Raw genomic sequence first — 16,926 nt, forward strand, 5'->3', positions numbered from 1 at the left:
AGGCGCCGGGCGCGGGGGGCGGTGCCGTTCCGAGCGGCGGCACGCACGACGCGCAACATGTCATCCGGTCCGCGGCCCGCAAAATGGCTGCCCCCGGGGCTCTGACGCCCGGGGGGCGGCGGGGCGGCTCCGCTCCCGCATCCGGATGGCGGCGGCGGTGGGGAGCCGGGTGTCCTGCCGCGCCGCCCCGGGGCCGGGGTGAGATGCGAGCTTTCTCCGCAAAGGCGCAGCCGCTTGCCTTCCCCCGTTTCGTTTCTGCGGCGACTGAGGGGGGCGGCAGCGGCGCCGGCCTGGGGGTTCCTGCGGTGCCGCGGGCCTCCAGGGAGCGCCGGGGCCTCTGCCCGGCCGGCAGCGCCTTCCCCGGGAGGCCGCGGGCGGGCGCCCCGAGCTGCCCGCGGGCCGGCCGCGCCAGGAGCGGCCGTTCCCGTCCTCGCAGCGGGGGCCGGCGGGTGGCGCAGCGTGGGGCGATGGTGCCTGGCAGGCGGCCCGCTCACGGCGGGCTGCAGGCAGGGCCCCGGCTTCAGGAAGGGCCGGCAGCCTGCCCTGGCCGAAGCCCCGAGGAGAGGCCTTCGTGGGCACCGCTCCGCTGGAGCGCGGGCACGCCGCAATGCTGAACGCAGCCCTCACCTTTTCAGGAATTTGATCTCCGTTATGCATATTTTCGTTTAAAAAAACCCCACCTCGATACGTCTTTGTGGTGTACCGCACGCTCGATTTGGTTCTGGGCTCTGTTTTGCTGTACTTGCAGCCACTGTCTGGCTCGGGAGGGGCACTTCACATGACACTTCAGTCTGATCTGGGTAGCCATCGCAGGGAAGGCTGTTCTGGGGTGAAGGATATGCGTCACATCGGTTCAGCGAAGCAGTGGCTCGCTATGTGCTTGAGATCTTGGAATTTTTCTGGAGAAAGCTCCTCCAGTTTTGGTGTTCAGTTGTGGGTCGGTGGTTGTTGTTTCTGATTGAGAGAGATTAGTCAAGGTTGTCAAGTGGAGTGAGTCATCCCGGCTTTTGGGGTAGAGGTGGGGGTGAAGCAGAGTGGTTTGTTGCAGTTTTTTTTAATGAATGCCATTTCTGCAGAGAGCTGGGTAAAGATATGATTTGGTGAGATTTTGATATTTGACTGTGTCCAGTTTCCAGTGGCAGTCATAGATTTCTGCTCCTTTGACTTCAATGTCGCTGGTCATAATAACTTACGTCTTAACTTGGGAGCGGAAGCAGGAGAAAAACATTAACAGCACTGTTTTGGAAGCAATGCTAAGTTTTCGATTCAGACAGTGTTTAGAGAGAGAAATAGTGTTTAAGCAAGTACTTGTTTTTTGGTCTGAGTTGTTTTCATTGGTTAATTGACTAATTTTTATTTTTTTTTTAGTTGAACAGATATAGTAAAAAATGTTTTGGTGGATATATGGCAGTATATGAAGAAATCAGTTGATAGCTTTTTGATTTGAAATAGTGGAGCTCTTGAACATTCTTTTATAGTATTCTTATGTTTGTACTTCTATAGCACTGGTGTGGTCTTCTAAATGGACAGTGCCAGTCAACATGAAGTAAATGATCTGTTAGGGTTAATGCTTCCTTTGGAAATCTCATGTGAAGTTGTTTTTTTTTCATTCATGTGCTACTCAAAATCCCAACAAAATAGCTATTACACTGCATGCTGGCAGTCCTTCTTTGTTCCATATTAGTAACTTTTTAACTTGCAGTGTGTTTTTACTGATACAGTTCAACTGGTACTATAGACGATTCAGGCCAAAGTGATTTGAGGTAAAGTTACTTTGACTTGCCCAGTTTCTACTGTTACAAAGTGCATTTATGTGAATACAACTACTTAAAAATGAAGTTTGGTCTTGGCCAGATCTGCCAGCTAAACTGAGTAATAGAGGCATGAGAGCTTAGTTAAGAAGCCTCTATCACCAGTCTGTTGACGAGAAATTATGGTGATTATTTAACACACAATAATAAATAGAAACAGATCATTGCATAAAGCATCTCTTGGAGAACTATAAAATTGTTACAGTTATGTTGAATTTTACTTGGAATTACATAGTTACACTTACCACACCACAGAAAGCCTGACAATATTAGAATACGTGGCTCTATTAACTGCTTTTTTTTTTTTTTTTAAACAGCTATGAGTTTAAAGAGTTTCCCAATTGGTAGTTGAAAATTTTGCGGTAAGTTAAAAAAGACTAGATACTCACTTTGTGCTTTCCCACTGCATGTTGCTCATTCTGTCTGCACCTCTCTGTACCTCTTCATTGTTTTTTATACATCCTCTACTGAAAATTTCCTTAAGGGTTAGTGAAAGTTGAGATTAATGAAAGTTGATTTTTTTTTTTTCTTTAAATTACCTTCTAAATGGCTTGAGAACCAATCACTGGTTCGGTATATAATCTATTGATGTGTATCACAGATTGAGTGAAATAGTTGGAACTTCTTCCTGTTTTACAAAAATACACCAGAAACTTAAAGTAGGTCTTAAAAATCTGAGCAAAGCTGAGGCCAGAAAGTCTTTTCACGAACAACCAAGTAATATGAAAAATAAAACAAAGACATGATGGTGATCTGGTGACAGGCAAAGGAAAGAGTAAGGAACTGCAATTCCTAGAGAAGGCTCCAGACTGCCAGCTTGTGCTGTATGTAGCAGCACTGGTGTAGCAATAGTCTAAAGATACAGATTCTCCATAAAGCATGCAGTCTGAGGTTTAAGTATGTGAAAGAACATAGTAATTTGGCAAGATGGATATTAGGAAAGTCTGTGCAAGGCATCTTGACAGGAAGAAACCACAACTTTCCTTACTTAACTTCATAAGAGTAATTTTTTTTTCTTTTTCCCCCATTTATAAACTTTTTATCTGTTTTTCAGATACTGTGAATAAACATCTTTATTTGCACGTTTAACTGAACCTGGCATGAATTAAAAGTGACCTGATGTTAAATGAATACAAAAAAGTAATTTCTCACTCCAGCCCCTGGAGCAAACTGCAAGTACCTGGCTGCCCGTTATGTTTTGTAGAATACTGGAAAGCTAAGAGACCATGCTCCCAAAGAAACTCTTTGGGTTCTCTGGACAATAGAGGTTACAGGTTCAGAGAAGAAGGAAACATCACTGCAGTAACCGTAAGTAACCAGCGCTCTGTCGTTCTCAATATTGGGGTGCACATTGAACTCGGAAGGCTCCCAGGAAGGCTGTAACAAGAGCCTAAAAACAGTTGGAAACTAGATTAAATCCTTGTATGCCTTCCTACTGTGACAGAACTTAAAATATGCCTTAAATATACCTATTTCTCTGTCAATATTATGTTATGTGTTATTAGATGATTGTAGATGTTCAGCTGGTGCAGACAGAGCTTTGTGTTCTGTGGTCCCAGAGTCTCTCCAGTCACTGAGGTGTTCATCTTAATCTGATTTTTTGCTTCCTTCCATCCATTTCTTTCTTGGTAATAAAGATAACATTGGTACTGTAGTGATAAATTGATGTAGTTCTGTCTTTCTGAATTTATATAACTTTGGAAACGTTAAATGTTATAATGGCATATTGAGAATACCGGCGTTGGGAGTATTAGCCCTTTTGCTGCTGTTACCTTGTTTTAGCAGAATTAGGCAGTTAATGCATTTATCTCCTGCTCTGATAAGCTTATTTTCCTTACTGAATCACTCAAACCTTTGGCTTCGCCCCTAGCAACTTCTGCATCAGTGATGCATTTTCCATACGACATCATGAAGACAAAAACTATATCAAGAAATAATAGTTCTTAAGTCAAGTACAAAGAATTGCTGCCTTTGTATGCACTGAGGTAATACATCTAATAAAATGATCTGTTTTCCTCCTATAGACTCCAGCTTCTTCCAGGACCCTATCTAGGCAGTGTCACCTTGATGATCAAAACCTTAAAATAGAGGTCAGAAGTACTAAATTTGGATGTCCAATTTTGTATCACCAGGGTATGATTTCTAAGAACACTTAACATAGGAGAGTACTTACATATTTAGCATACATACCCCATTAACTTCAGCAGGCACTTGACTCTGCTCTTCAGATCCAAGGTGTCAACTGCTCAGAAAATAAAGAATGAGCAATTACACAGTAGTTGTGAGCAGCTGTAAGCAACGTTCACTGCCAAAACCACGATGCCTTTGTGCTTTTATGTTAATGGCCTCATTTGTTACAAACACAACTGTCTAATCTTGTTATCATCCTGGATTTCTAGCACATCGGAGGTCTACATCAGTGATTTTTGACTTGGAGTTGAGCATTGTCACATCCCAGGACGACTCAGGTTCACCAATTCCCAGGTCAGGATTCAGGTGAAACGACACCAGGGATCCTTAAACTCAACTTTTATTCGCTCACCACAAGAATTGGCGTGAAACTACGTCAGTGAATACGTGTATAACACGTGCTAACCATGCGTCACCAAACCTATAGCACAGGCCTCGCTTCTTTGGGGATCGGTTCAGGGAAGACCATAAGGAGATCCCTCCCGTTGGGTCAGGAGGTTCAGAGCAGACCCTCTTGCTTGCTAGACCCCTTCTCAGAGAGGAGCCTGGGGGCGGCTGGATCTGCTCCTCGTCCCAGACTTGGTCAAGGGTTTATGTCGAAAGGGATGAGGTGTAGGGATTACAGGAAGAAAAACAAACAAAAATAACCCCCAAAACCCCCCAAAAAAACCAAGAGAGAGAGAGGAGAGACAGATGTCGCCGCTCCCGGGTCCAGCGTTGGTCCGGTTCCGGCGGGCTTGCATGCGTGCAGGGCTTCAGTTGGTGCCCTTTTATCACCTCCTGGCCCCGCCTTGGGGGGGCACTCGAACTCATTAGGCTAATCAGGTGTCGCGCGGGGTTTGTGCTTCCAGAACCTTCAGGAAAGGGGTGGGCGGGCCTGGGGAGCGACTTCTCCCTCCCTGGCGGCGTGAGGGTGCTTTGACCTTTGGCCACATACGGTGAGCTGCCCCGCTCGGCCTATCGGAGCAGGGAGCTGCGCCCCCTCCGGCCCGCCCTCTGCCCCCTGTAGCCAACCGGCTCCTCACCTGCAGTGGGCGGGCCCGTTGTCGGGCAGAGCGCGCCCCGCCGCCACGTTGGAGGCCTTAGCTCTTCCAGCCCCTCACAGGCATGTGGGAGCATGTTCACAGGATTTATTCATACTCACCCTTTACGTGGAGTGAGGATGGTGCTGGAATACGTCTTTCAGGAGCGCTCAGTTTGAAGTTCCTATTCTAGCATTTTTTTGAGCCTGTTCGAGAGTCTCTGCTTTATGAAGCCGTATTGTATATCAGACCCGATTTATATATGTGTGAGTTTGGAAGATCTCTTTATTAGCCAGCATCAGGCACTGGCTGAGGTGGTAGATGCATCTGAGACAAAGCAAAGCAAACTTGCATAGGGCTCATTACTGTTTGTTAAACGATTGTCCTGGTTTCAGCTGGGATAGAGTTAATTGTCTTCCGAGTAGCTGGTACAGTGCTATGTTTTGAGTTCAGTATGCGAAGAATGTTGATAACACTGACGTTTTCAGTTGTTGATAAGTAGTGTTTAGTCTAATGTCAAGTATTTTTCAGCTTCTCATGCCCAGCCAGCGAGAAAGTTGGAGGGGCACAAGAAGTTGGCACAGGACACAGCCAGGGCAGCTGACGCAAACTGGCCAAAGGGGTATTCCATACCATGTGACGTCCCACCTAGTATAGGAACGGGGGAGTGAGGGCGGGGAATCGCCGCTCGGGGGACTGGCTGGGTGTCGGTCGGCGGGTGGTGAGCAATTGCAGTGTGCATCATTTGTACATTCCAATCCTTTTATTACTACTGTTGTCATTTTAGTAGTGTTATCATTATTAGTTTCTTCTTTTCTGTTCTATTAAACCATTCTTATCTCAACCCACAAGTTTTACTTTTTTTTCCCGATTTTTCTCCCCCATCCCACTGGGGTGCGGGGCAGGGGGAGTGAGTGAGTGGCTGCGTGGTGCTTAGTTGGTGGCTGGGGTTAAACCACGACAACGATATGTATGAGTTAGGTTTCTCTGAACAGAGGAGGCTATGAGCTTTTGTTTGTTTGGGGTTTTTTGTGGTTGTCATGTATTAAGTCTTGCTTCTGACTTATTTTTTCACTTTATTTTTCCTCCCCAGATTTTGATTTCACCTTGCTTTGTAGTTCTTCCCCATGTAAATGAGGAGACAAGGTTTTAATTCTGAATAAGCCCATCTATTTGGGGATTTCTTTTGCAGTAAATGAGTAGGGATTCTAACAGCGAAGCTTCCTCCATTGCATACTGTCTTAATCATCTGCAGACCAGATCTGACCTCTAGAATGAATGAGGAAGAGGTAGTGAAGTAATTAAGACTGGATTTGTGTCTCATTGCTGATTGAATTTTAACTTAATTATACTAAGGCTGAAGTATTAACTCATTGTAAACATTGGAGATCGTTTCTTGGAGATACACCTTTGTGAGTGACCTAACTAGGAAAACAACTTCACTCTGTCTATACTTCATCACATATTACACTTGTACGTTTTGATACTGACAGCAAGGAATTGAGAATAGAGAAGTCACTCCAAGGGATTTAATAAATAAGAAAACCTTTATATATTATTGAACTTTATGAAGGCAGTGAGTAACTTTTCTTTGCTTGGATGAAGGCTGTGTAGAGGATCCTTTCCAGTGTAGAGGAAAGGATCAGGGAGTAGGAAGGGGTTATCAGAGAAAGTAATAGTGTGTTTGCAGTAATATTGTTTATGTGTATGTGGGTTATGCTGGCTTAAGCAGTTACCTGAGTTCATGCTAAATAAAGTATCTTCTGAAATCCAAACCTGATGAGAAGAACAACCACAGGGAGAAATTAGAAGTAAAAGTACTGAAACTGATGTTTGATTTGAGAAATATATTGTGTATCAGATATTTGTGTGGAGAGCACTTTGTTTTCCCTTCGCTGTGGCTGCCTTTGACAAAAATTTTCAGTTCAAATAGGTGCAAAAAAAAAAAAGTCAAAATCCAACGTAAATTGTTTAGCCACCATGTTTTGGGATTCTTTGCTTTGCAAGTATGCTATTTTTAGAACTTTTCACATAGTAATTACTGTTTTGCTTTTTGATTCCTACCCATTACCACTGACATTTTGTCTTTGCCCATAACTTAGGCCAGTTAGTTATGCTATGTAATTTGACAGACACTCCAATTCTAAACACGCAGCTTCTTTTGCCAGCTAAGCTGATGATGGCTAATGACTAGGGATGTTGAAGGGGCACTCAAAAACCCTGGATTTACTTTCCTGCTGCCTCCCTTGCGCTGGCAATCGTTTTCATCTGGTCATGCAGGGAGGCGGTTCAGGGAGCTAAACAGAAAATCGGTGACTTGTTTATAAAGGGTTATTCTGATGGCAGTTACCATTTGGCAGGAATACCTTCCCATAAAGACCTTTGCAGGTGGAGTTACTATGCAGAACATAATAAAGGTGCCAAACTGTAAACACTAGGAATTGAATAATTAATGCCAAAGAGGCAATGACGGGAGAGAAGGGGAATACTATTCCCTCGTTTATGGCTCTGTCTGCTCTTTTGTAAACAACAGTATCATTGCATAAGAGTGCAAGTAACTCTGCTCCAAAGGTTTGTACTCGATAAAATAGTCTCCAGTAAATAGTAGTTTTGCTATTTAGAAGACCTACAGGTGAGTAGATGGGCAAGCTTTGTGTTTTTGCTATAGCATTTTGTAATTTGGGGATGGTTTTTGTTTTGTTTTGTTGAAGTGTAGTTTACATATGCTTTCATGTATACCCTAATACTGAAGTTCGTTGTTTTTTTTTTTTTTTATCTTTGCAGTGTCTGTAGGAGTAAGCTCAAGCTTCACCTTCCATCATGCAACAGTTATAAGCTTATATGTTAAAGACCGTCTTATAACTGCAAAATCCCAAAGGTACGTGATGTTAAAGGATTCAAGCTAGATAGTGGAAGGGTAAGGCAGGAAGTAGGCTTCCCTGTCAATTGTGTATCTCAGCGAAGTGCTTAAGATATCTTTCTGTCTGCAAGTGACAGTCTACATACCTCTTCCTGTAGTAGGTGACTCCAAGCAGTAGTTCCCACAAATGCTTAAATGGAAATGGGTAAGGGCCTTTGTATAGCAGCTGTACAGCTTAAAGACCACTCTGTCAAATGATCTCTAAGTATTATCTATAGATAACATTCCATAGGACTGCTTAGCAGATGCAACTCACAGAAGTGTTTTATAGGAAGCACACTGATGTAGCTTGAGTTCTGATGGAGCTCTGATGATAAAAGGGCTCTGTCTTTATCAGTACCATAAAAGGCATCGACACAGCCTCTAGTCTGTTTTAAAACTTGTGTTTTGGTGAAGACCGTTCATTTGGATCAACATGAACTGTTCTGGATATCTAAAGGGTCTTCTTACCAATTTTACAAATAGAGAACCACTTCAATTCTGAGGATGACAAAGATGGTATGTGCAGGAAGTAAGAATTAGTGAGGCCATAAGAAGCAGAAAACTTTGATTCCTTAGCAGTTGGTGAACATGGATGAACACCAATATTACTTCATCTTTACTCACCCTTTTGTCATAATATGGCTAAAACTTCAGGATCAGAGGAATGAAAAGGAAAATGCAGACAATTCTTCCTAGCCTGGGAACAAGGAATATATTCAGTAAACATGTAGGGGTAAAAAGGGCCAACACTTTTCTTCCACATTTGAAGCCAAAAGGTTGATCCCCATTCTGGAACTGTCATCTAGGACTTTGGACCATATATCCCACTCAGTCTCATATGAAAAAGAAGTCAGCCTTTCTGCCAAAGTATCAATGATAACTAGGAGATGGATCAGTGATATGTGGATTTGTCTTTAAATATAGTAGTTTGCAAAGATCAGCCAGAAGAGGTGGAGGGACACTACACCACTTCACAGACTGAAGATAACAGTTGTGGTTTTGTTTGTCAGCACACTGCCGTAACATGTCTTTTGATAGGGTTGCAGCATCTTTTCCACAGCGCATGCTGTTCTGGCTTCTGTGAGGTTTGGGAACAACCTTTCTTTTGAGAACAACCAGCCTTGCACAGTCATGCCTGCAAGTACTTCACCAGTGCCATATACCACAACTGATGAGGTAAGTGAGATGAAAAAGCATCCCCTTGCAGGATGAGAGGACCACAGTAATGTTGTATCTTACAAGACAGTATTCTGGAGGGGAATACTAATCATGCATAGTTGAGTCTGAAGGTGTAAACGATATAGTGGGGAAGCCAAACATAAAGTTTATAGTGATAGATTGGCTTGAGGCATCATACAGAGGCGTCACATGACTTAGCAAGGTTAGGCAGATTAGTCATCATGATAGGAAGAAGACCCCCACACACATGCTATGGCAGTCCAAAACCTATCCTGAAATGGAAAGATTCTCGCACGTTCTAAAGAATGTGTGGAGCCAGGTCTGCCTCTTGTTTGTCCCTTCACCAGCCAGCTGTTCAGACCAGGAAAGGGATACAGAGTTCCATCCAGGGAAGATCAGCACCACTGCCGATATTTAAGTGCTGCAGCAAGCCTGAGTTGATCTTTATTAGTAAAACAAAGGTGATACTATGTAGGTGATAGACTTCAGCAACGTGGAAATGTGTCTCATGAAGTTTGATTCTGCAAGGAAAGAGGAGGATACCAAAGCAGATAAATAGCACTTGTGTTTGTTTTCATGACCCTTACTTCTTGAAGTGTTTCCCTTGAGAATTTGATAACTAGTGCAGGTGAAAGCTGGTAGGCAGAAGATACTCCTTCTGTGGAAGTCTTCCATGCAGGGTGAGTCAGCAGTGGCAACTTGAACAAAAACTTGATGCTGCAAAGTAGGGGTGTGAAGATTCTGATGGACTGGGACTGAAGCCCCATGCACATGTTGAGCTAGTGCCAAAAAAGGTGGTGAGGGTCCTGTTGCCATCAAACTGTGGTTCAGAGGGCCAGTTATTTTTTGCTTGAAATTGTACAGTACCCCAGTAGAATTGTTTCCTCCTTGTCCAAAAATAGAAAGAATACTATTTTGAGGCACCAAGTCTCAATTGTGAGATGGAAAAGGCAAGAGAAACAGATCTTTGAGATTATAGTGCGTGCTGAGGACTGGTCAAATGCCCCAGACAATACTACATACTGTTGCATTTTGAAATAATGTGGGCTAACATACTAACATCTAACGTGGAGGCGTTGAGGATCCTGATCGTAAGGTCAATGAGAAATTATTCGAAAGTGTAAGGCTTCTAATACTGAACTATGTGTTGAGCCTGCCCTGATTTTTGTGCCATTGCTCTGAAGTACCGTATCAAGGAATGACATGCATTCTGTGCCAGAGCCTGGACAGTCCATAGCGAAAACTCCTCGTACCTTCTTACTGAGAATAATTGAGAGGGTCTAGAACACTGATGAACCCTGCCTGCGTGTTAGTAATTTGAGGTGGAGACACTGTCTTCAGTATGGGAACCAGGAAATGAAGCTCAGCAGTTCTTTGAAATTCTGTAGAGAATCTGAGCAGCAGGGAGGCCTTTCTGCATTAGGCTAACGTGCATCAGAAGCTTTTCATTTCAAATCTGTTAGGAGATCAGGTTCTTGCACCATAGCATGCTGTTGTGATTGATTCAGGCTGTGCTATGAGCCCTTGGTCAACAGGTTGTGGGAATCGATGCTTTTGCTGTCTTTTTAATGAAACCGTTTTGGAACTGCCACTTCCTGTTTTTATCAGCATCAAGTTTAAGACCTTACACCTTATGGATGGAGTGTTTTACCAAATGTGCGCTATGCACTGGGCAGGCAGAGCAGGAAGATGAATCTCAAGAAAAAGTCACGTAAGTAGAGCTTACTAGAGAGAATAAAGTGTGAGTTTAAACTACAAAAAGATGGTTAAATGATGCAAATACCAGTAAGGAACGCTGCATTGTTGAAGGGATGTCCAGCTGTGGAATGCTGTAGTCCACCTGGCAGAAAAAAGGAACTGGAAAAGTGCCAGACTTACTTGTGCATTAGACACGTCAGAGTATGGACACCATCAAGCTCTCTGTGGAAAACTTGTCTCCAGTTATAAAGCATTTGTACAGCTGCAGGGCAGATACACATGTGGATTATCACTTAAAAGATAAAACAACGTGCTTTCTATCATAAATGAGATATTATTAGCTTCTTGACAACACTTATAATTTCTAGTCATTTTTATACTTTGCGCACTAATGTGCATGATTTAGTATGCTGCTCCCTCTTTCATATCTATCACAAGCTGAATTCCAGTGCAACAACATTAACTTACATCAGCATGTTGTAAAACTTCTGAGACTGATGGTAGGATCACTTAAGTGATACAACCAGAGAATAATTCCTCACAGGCAAGTACACAAATGAACAGATGGCCTTGACAGTTCATACAATCTGGTTTTTTTATATATATATATTGGAAATTTAAGTTACCGGGCCTATCTGATCCTAATGATCTATTTCCACACCAAGTACACTGCACAAACGTTAGCTGTTTCAGTAGCTTCTGTTTTGTTAAGAGATGGGTCTGCTGGATGGTCCCTGATGGGGAAAAAGGAGTGGGAAAGTACTTTGCCTATTCTACAGGGTTGCCTTAGTGAAGTTACTTCAGCTCTCCGGACCTTAATTCACTTTCTACAAGTAATGACAGGTGTTAAGCTATTTCTGATTTCCTAGTCATAAATTTATTGTAGGGCCAACTACCGATTGAGGCAAGCGAACGCAGAAGTGGTAGAGAAAACGTAAAAATGAATCAGGGAGTCGTTTTGAAGAAAGCTTTACTCGGTGGATGGTTGTTAGAGATGGGCAAAGAGAATCATAGCTACTCTTGACTGCTTTTTACTACATGCAGGACTTGTTCTGTGTGATCGGCAAAGGCAAGCGCTTGTCTCGGGCTGGGCTAGCTAAAAGTTGTTTTTTAAGCATGTGGGTGCAGCTGCCTCGCAGGAATGTACTGCAGTAAAATCCTCCAGATCTCGAATGTGGCTGTAATGGCTGTCTAAAAATAATACCTAACAAAGGGTGTCCTTTGCAGGGAGAGCTAGAAATAACTTGCTTTTGCTTTGTGGAAACGTAAGGCTATTCTCACTTAATTTACAAGCAGCAGCCTGACCTGGAGACCAGGCGAGAGCTAACTTTCAAGCGGATTTTCTACCTACGACGCTGGAGCTCGGACGTCCCCCAGAGAAATAATAAATACCACTCGCTTGTAGTTTCGAGCCTTGGTTTTGTAACAAGCCGCGGCTCGGCCCGGCCCGGCCCCCTTGTCCCCCTCCCCCCCTTCGCCCTTTCGTTCGCCCTGCTCTGGGGCGTTTCGACGGTCTCGCTGGGGGCCCGGGCCCGGCCGGCCCTGGGCGGGAAGGCGGCGGCCGGCGCAGCGCGGTCCCGCCCTGTCCCCCGAGGCGCGGCCCGCCCCGCCCCGCCCCGCCGGAGCGCCCCGTGCCGGCTGGTGCCAGGCCGGCCGGCCCCGCGCGGCCCTCCGCCATCCGGGGGCGGGGGAGCGGCGACGCGCAGGCCCCGCCCGGCGGCGGCGGCGGTGGCGGGGCTGGGCGGTGCCTGGCGCCCTCACGTCCCTTCCCTCCCTCCCTCCCTCTCCTCCCCCCCGTCGGCGCAGCGCTGTGGTGAAGCCGCATTGTTTGTGCCGAGGGGGGAGGGGAGCTTCTCAGCCCCGGGAGCTGAGCGCCGAGCCCGCAGCCGGACGGCGACCAGCGCCGCGCCTCACGAATGCGCCGCGCCCGGCTGCAGCAGCAGCCCCGCAGCCAGCGCCGGGTCGCCGCCGCGGGCAGCGCGGCCCTCTCAGCGCCCGCTCGCCCGCCCGCGGCTGCCGGACGCGGGGCCGGGCGGCAGCACCGGCGGGACCTCCGCCATTAAACCGGCCGCAGCGTTCGGCCGCAGAGGCGGAGCGGGAGGTCTGTCAGCCGCGCTTCGGCGGCTCCCACAGCGTGAGTGGAGCCGGGCGGGCGGCGCGGGGGCCGGCGGGCGGGGGTGGGGGGGTGCTGCGGGGCCGGGAGCCGGCGGGTCCCGCCGCGGCGAGACGGGGGCCGGCGGGGGGAAGGGCAGGGCGGGCTGGGCACGGTAGCCGGGGGGGGGGGGGGAGGCGGCCGGGGGCGAGGCGGGCGGGCGGGGAGCGCTGCGCGGGGGGGAGCCGAGCGCGGCGGTCGGGGGGAGGGCGCCGTTCGAGCTGTTTTGTCAGCCGCCATATTTGTGGGCCGAGTATTTTCGCGGAGGGGAGGGAGGTGACTGTGGGGAAGGGTTGGAGATGATGGGCCTGGGCAGGAACCATCCTCCCGGGGGCCGGGAGGGGGGAATGCCGGGGCCGGGCAGGAACCATCGGCGCGGAGGGGTGTGTGTGCGCTGGAGGCTCCCTGGGCGTGGGCAGGAAGTGTTCGCGCAGAACCGGCGAGGGCGGGCCCGTGGGCAGGCCCCGCGCGCGGGGTGGCGGAGCCGGCGAGGGGGCGGCGGGAGCGGCGGCGGTAGCCGGGATGGCTGCGTCGTCCCGGGGGGGGGGGGGGGGTGTGGCGGCGTTGGCGGTCTGCTGCCGGCTCGCTCGGGGGGAGAGCGGCGCTGGTGGTCGCCCGCGCCCTCAGCCGTCCCCGGGCCGGTTGGCGGGGCTTCGTGAACCCCGGTTCTTTGCCTCCCCCTGAGGGCATTGCTCTCGCTCCACAGCTGAAGTTGCGGGAGGCGTCCGCCCCGTATGCCTGTAAGCACTGTTTGCTTACCCTCCCTCATTGTCTGGGAGTATAGAGCATTCCTGTGTCTTTCTCTTTTTAATGGTCTGCATGAAAGTGTCCATTGAGAATGGAATTCCCTTTTCCATTGAGCAGGGGATCCAGGGACCAAAGGCAGTTTATTTGAAGAGGAGGAAGGTAACTAGGGCAGAGACTGTAAAAGGAATTTGTAATCAAAAAGCCTACGTTATCTTATTTTTCCTGTTGGTTTTAGCTGTCCTACACCTTGATAAAAAGTAATTTTTGCCTCATACTGTGCGTTCCACGCAAACGGCTGTTTTCCTGTGCTTTTGTTGTGGTGAGGGAAAGTGTCTGCTGGTGACTTTCTTCCCATGCAGCTGATAGAATTCCAAGAGAGGAAAGCTGTGGGTAACTTTCCTGTTTTATCTTCTGCGGTCTTTTGAATTGTTGCAAGAGGCAGGAAAGTGCTAACAGAAGTACATTTAAGTAATTTCATTTTGCTGTTAATGGGGTATCTTTATTAATGTTGGATGGAAACTGTCTTAGTTTATTGTTTTTTCCAACTTAGAGCCATGGTCTTCGTTCCTGTCGACCTATAGGCTACTATGGAGGGAGGGGAGAAAGATACCTGATAATTAGGAAAAGCAAACCGGTTGCCAGTCACGAATTTGCTATGCAGAAATCTGGTCTTCATCTGGAATATTTATAGGGCATTTGCAAACAGAAGAATTTTGGAGAAACAAAACAAAACACTGCTTTGCCTTCAGGAGCATTTAAGTTGTTCACACGAAGTTTCTATGAAATTTGGCCAGAGTACTACCAGTTCCAATTCTGTGTTTATTGCGTTGTATTTGTAGGGTATCCATTCTGTGTTTAACTGTGACTATAATTTGTTTCCTAAGGTAGCTTTATTTACAGTTGAGTATTACAGGGAAGATGCTTAGATGTTATCTCAGTCGGTTTTTATCATTCTGGTTCTTACACTTTATTTGACTTTTATGACAGTAGTCCTAAATCTTAAAGCAAGAAGACTTGTACTTTTGGATATCTTCTTCCTGTTCTTATTGCCTGCTTGCAGCCATGCTTAAGAACGTTGGGAACAGAGGGGGGTGGAGAGCTTGGAAACCTAGCATTAATACGTTTTTCTGTGGTAGTGGGTTAGGTTAGATAGTGAAGTGTGGACATGTTGCACATTTTTTTGATTTCTGAAGGCTACCTCTCGTCCCTCCCCCAGTATTTTGTTCAAAACAGTCACTATCCTCATGAACTGCTATGAACAAGTACACAACCAGCTAAGATGTAGGAAGGGACATTTAAAAAAAAAATACAGATTTTTACATCTAGACAGAATTAGAGTGCAATTATATGAGGTAAACATAATGTAAATGATTGTTTTTCTTGATTGGTGAGATGCAGATTGGTGATTGGTGAGATATTAAAAAAAACTGCCCCATAAAGTGAAGCCATTCTGATCTGTAGTAGGTTGCTATACATTGACACATCAGTGTGTTTTAGCTGAAGAATCCCTCATTATTTGTTCATAATAATAAACAGAAATCAAGGCCATTGTATTATCTTTGGCCTCTGAATTATAAAATCTGTTGTGAAACTGGGAACTAACTTTTAATTCAGTTAAATTATCTGTATGCCTTTGTTTCTAGTTATTGGACCTTCTGTAGCAGTATCAGTGGTTTAAACTTTTTCTGCAGTTAAGAAATCAGTATGGTTTAATCCAGTGTTGTTTTACAGAATTAAATTATTAAATATTTCTTCCAAACTTGTTTGAAGAGGTGGAGCCTTTTTTATTCATCTGTTGTTTATATAGAGCAGATCAGAGGTCTGTCATGATTAAACACTGACTGTTGTCTGGTTTTGTGCTTATGCTATAAAAACAAGTAATAAGAGTTAAGGATTATTTGCGTAAAAGTAAGATCTATGAGCGACACAATTCTCACATGAATAATAAAACCAGCTTAGATTGGGAAAACAAGGGTCAGTTTGTGAGGGCAGATAGATCAGACCTTCTCAAGAACTAGTTTTAAAGCTAGCTGCTTAAATTATTTTGTCTTCCTGTAAAAGGAGTTCCTTCAGTACTTTGAAGGTGCACCTTTAGAGATTAGCATCATAAACTAAGCAAAAGGCAGCCTATGTGGAGTAGTTTATGTAATTGTTCCAGTCCTTGCTATTTTCTTACTGAAATAAATAGACTAGTCTTTAACAATAATTGTGTTTTGATCTCTGTATTTCTCTGCTATTTTGGCAATACATGCTAACACTCGTTGCATTATTTTAACTAAGACATAACACTGACCTGAAGTGCAGAATTGAAACAGTGAGGCCCTAATAATATTTTAAGCCAGTGATTAAAGAGGAGTTTTTTCTTTAGCTGAGGTTGAATTTTGCTGTTTATTAATGATTTATTAGGAAGAAGGAAGGAGGGGGGTAGAACTTTTAAACTTGACCTTATCCATTGTTTTTATAATGTTTTCAACCCTTATAAGGAAAAAAAAAAACAAAACCAACATTAAAATGTCAAAAGGCGTTAAGTATGGAAGCTTTTAATCAGAAATTTTGTGATCAAAATGCATGCTTGTCCTAGTCATGGTGCTTCATGGTGGCGGGGAAAAAGCTATGTATGGTATGTGGAATTATCTTTTTCCAGTAAGTGATAAACTTCAAAATTACGTTAAAAGCTTGGAATTGGATTTAAAGACAGGGAGATTTTTATCCACCCCAGTTGCTTCAAGAACAACTCTTGAAGAAACTGTTGAGGGAGGAGGGTGTATGTACATGCACACTTACGTGCAGGGAGCATGTTTTCACTCTAAGTCAAATCTGCCTTACAGGTGAAATATTTCCTAGTTGCAGTCCATACTGCACTGTATTGGGCACTGCAAGTTCAATTGTGTTCTTGTAATTTTGTAAAGAATAATAGGCTTACTGAGAATTGAGAAAAATAAAAGTAAAGGGCTGTCAGACTGCATACTTGCCAAATTTGGAAGTATGCGTGGTTTTCTAGCTTTAAGTATAGCTGTAGTAATTGAGTTGTTAACGTGACTATGTCAAATTGCACTGGAAAAAAATGTGGGGAAAACTTGTTCTTTCACAATTATGTTAGTTCTTCTGGGGGAAGATCTGGAGAAAGTAATCTGTAGCTGTTGAAAAAAATTTCAAACTGCAAACACCCTTAAGGTATTAGGAAATACTGTATTAAGGGTTTTCTTACAATGTAACAAGTGTAAT

The 16,926-nt window shown here is 45.2% G+C and overlaps 1 protein-coding gene across 8 annotated transcripts in view; it reads left to right on the forward strand.

Annotated features, from left to right (window-relative positions):
• The first annotated feature begins 59 nt into the window (after window positions 1–59).
• The window catches only part of BRD1 (bromodomain containing 1), a 77,820-nt gene continuing 60,953 nt past the window's right edge, over window positions 60–16,926 (forward strand). Inside the window, exons 1-4 of one of the 8 annotated variants that reach the window (XM_052789947.1) lie at window positions 269–3,119; window positions 3,682–3,796; window positions 4,211–4,295; window positions 7,808–10,815. In XM_052789947.1, the coding sequence (XP_052645907.1) occupies window positions 10,794–10,815 (22 nt within the window). In that variant the 5' untranslated portion in view covers window positions 269–3,119; window positions 3,682–3,796; window positions 4,211–4,295; window positions 7,808–10,793. Of the gene's footprint in view, window positions 199–264; window positions 3,120–3,681; window positions 3,797–4,210; window positions 4,296–7,807; window positions 10,816–12,562; window positions 12,937–16,926 lie in introns of those variants that run through there. The other 7 variants (XM_052789950.1, XM_052789948.1, XM_052789949.1 and 4 more) reach the window with 7 other exon arrangements.

This window comes from Harpia harpyja, chromosome 6 (genome assembly GCF_026419915.1).
Source record: "Harpia harpyja isolate bHarHar1 chromosome 6, bHarHar1 primary haplotype, whole genome shotgun sequence".
Classification (NCBI taxonomy): Eukaryota; Metazoa; Chordata; class Aves; order Accipitriformes; family Accipitridae; genus Harpia; species Harpia harpyja.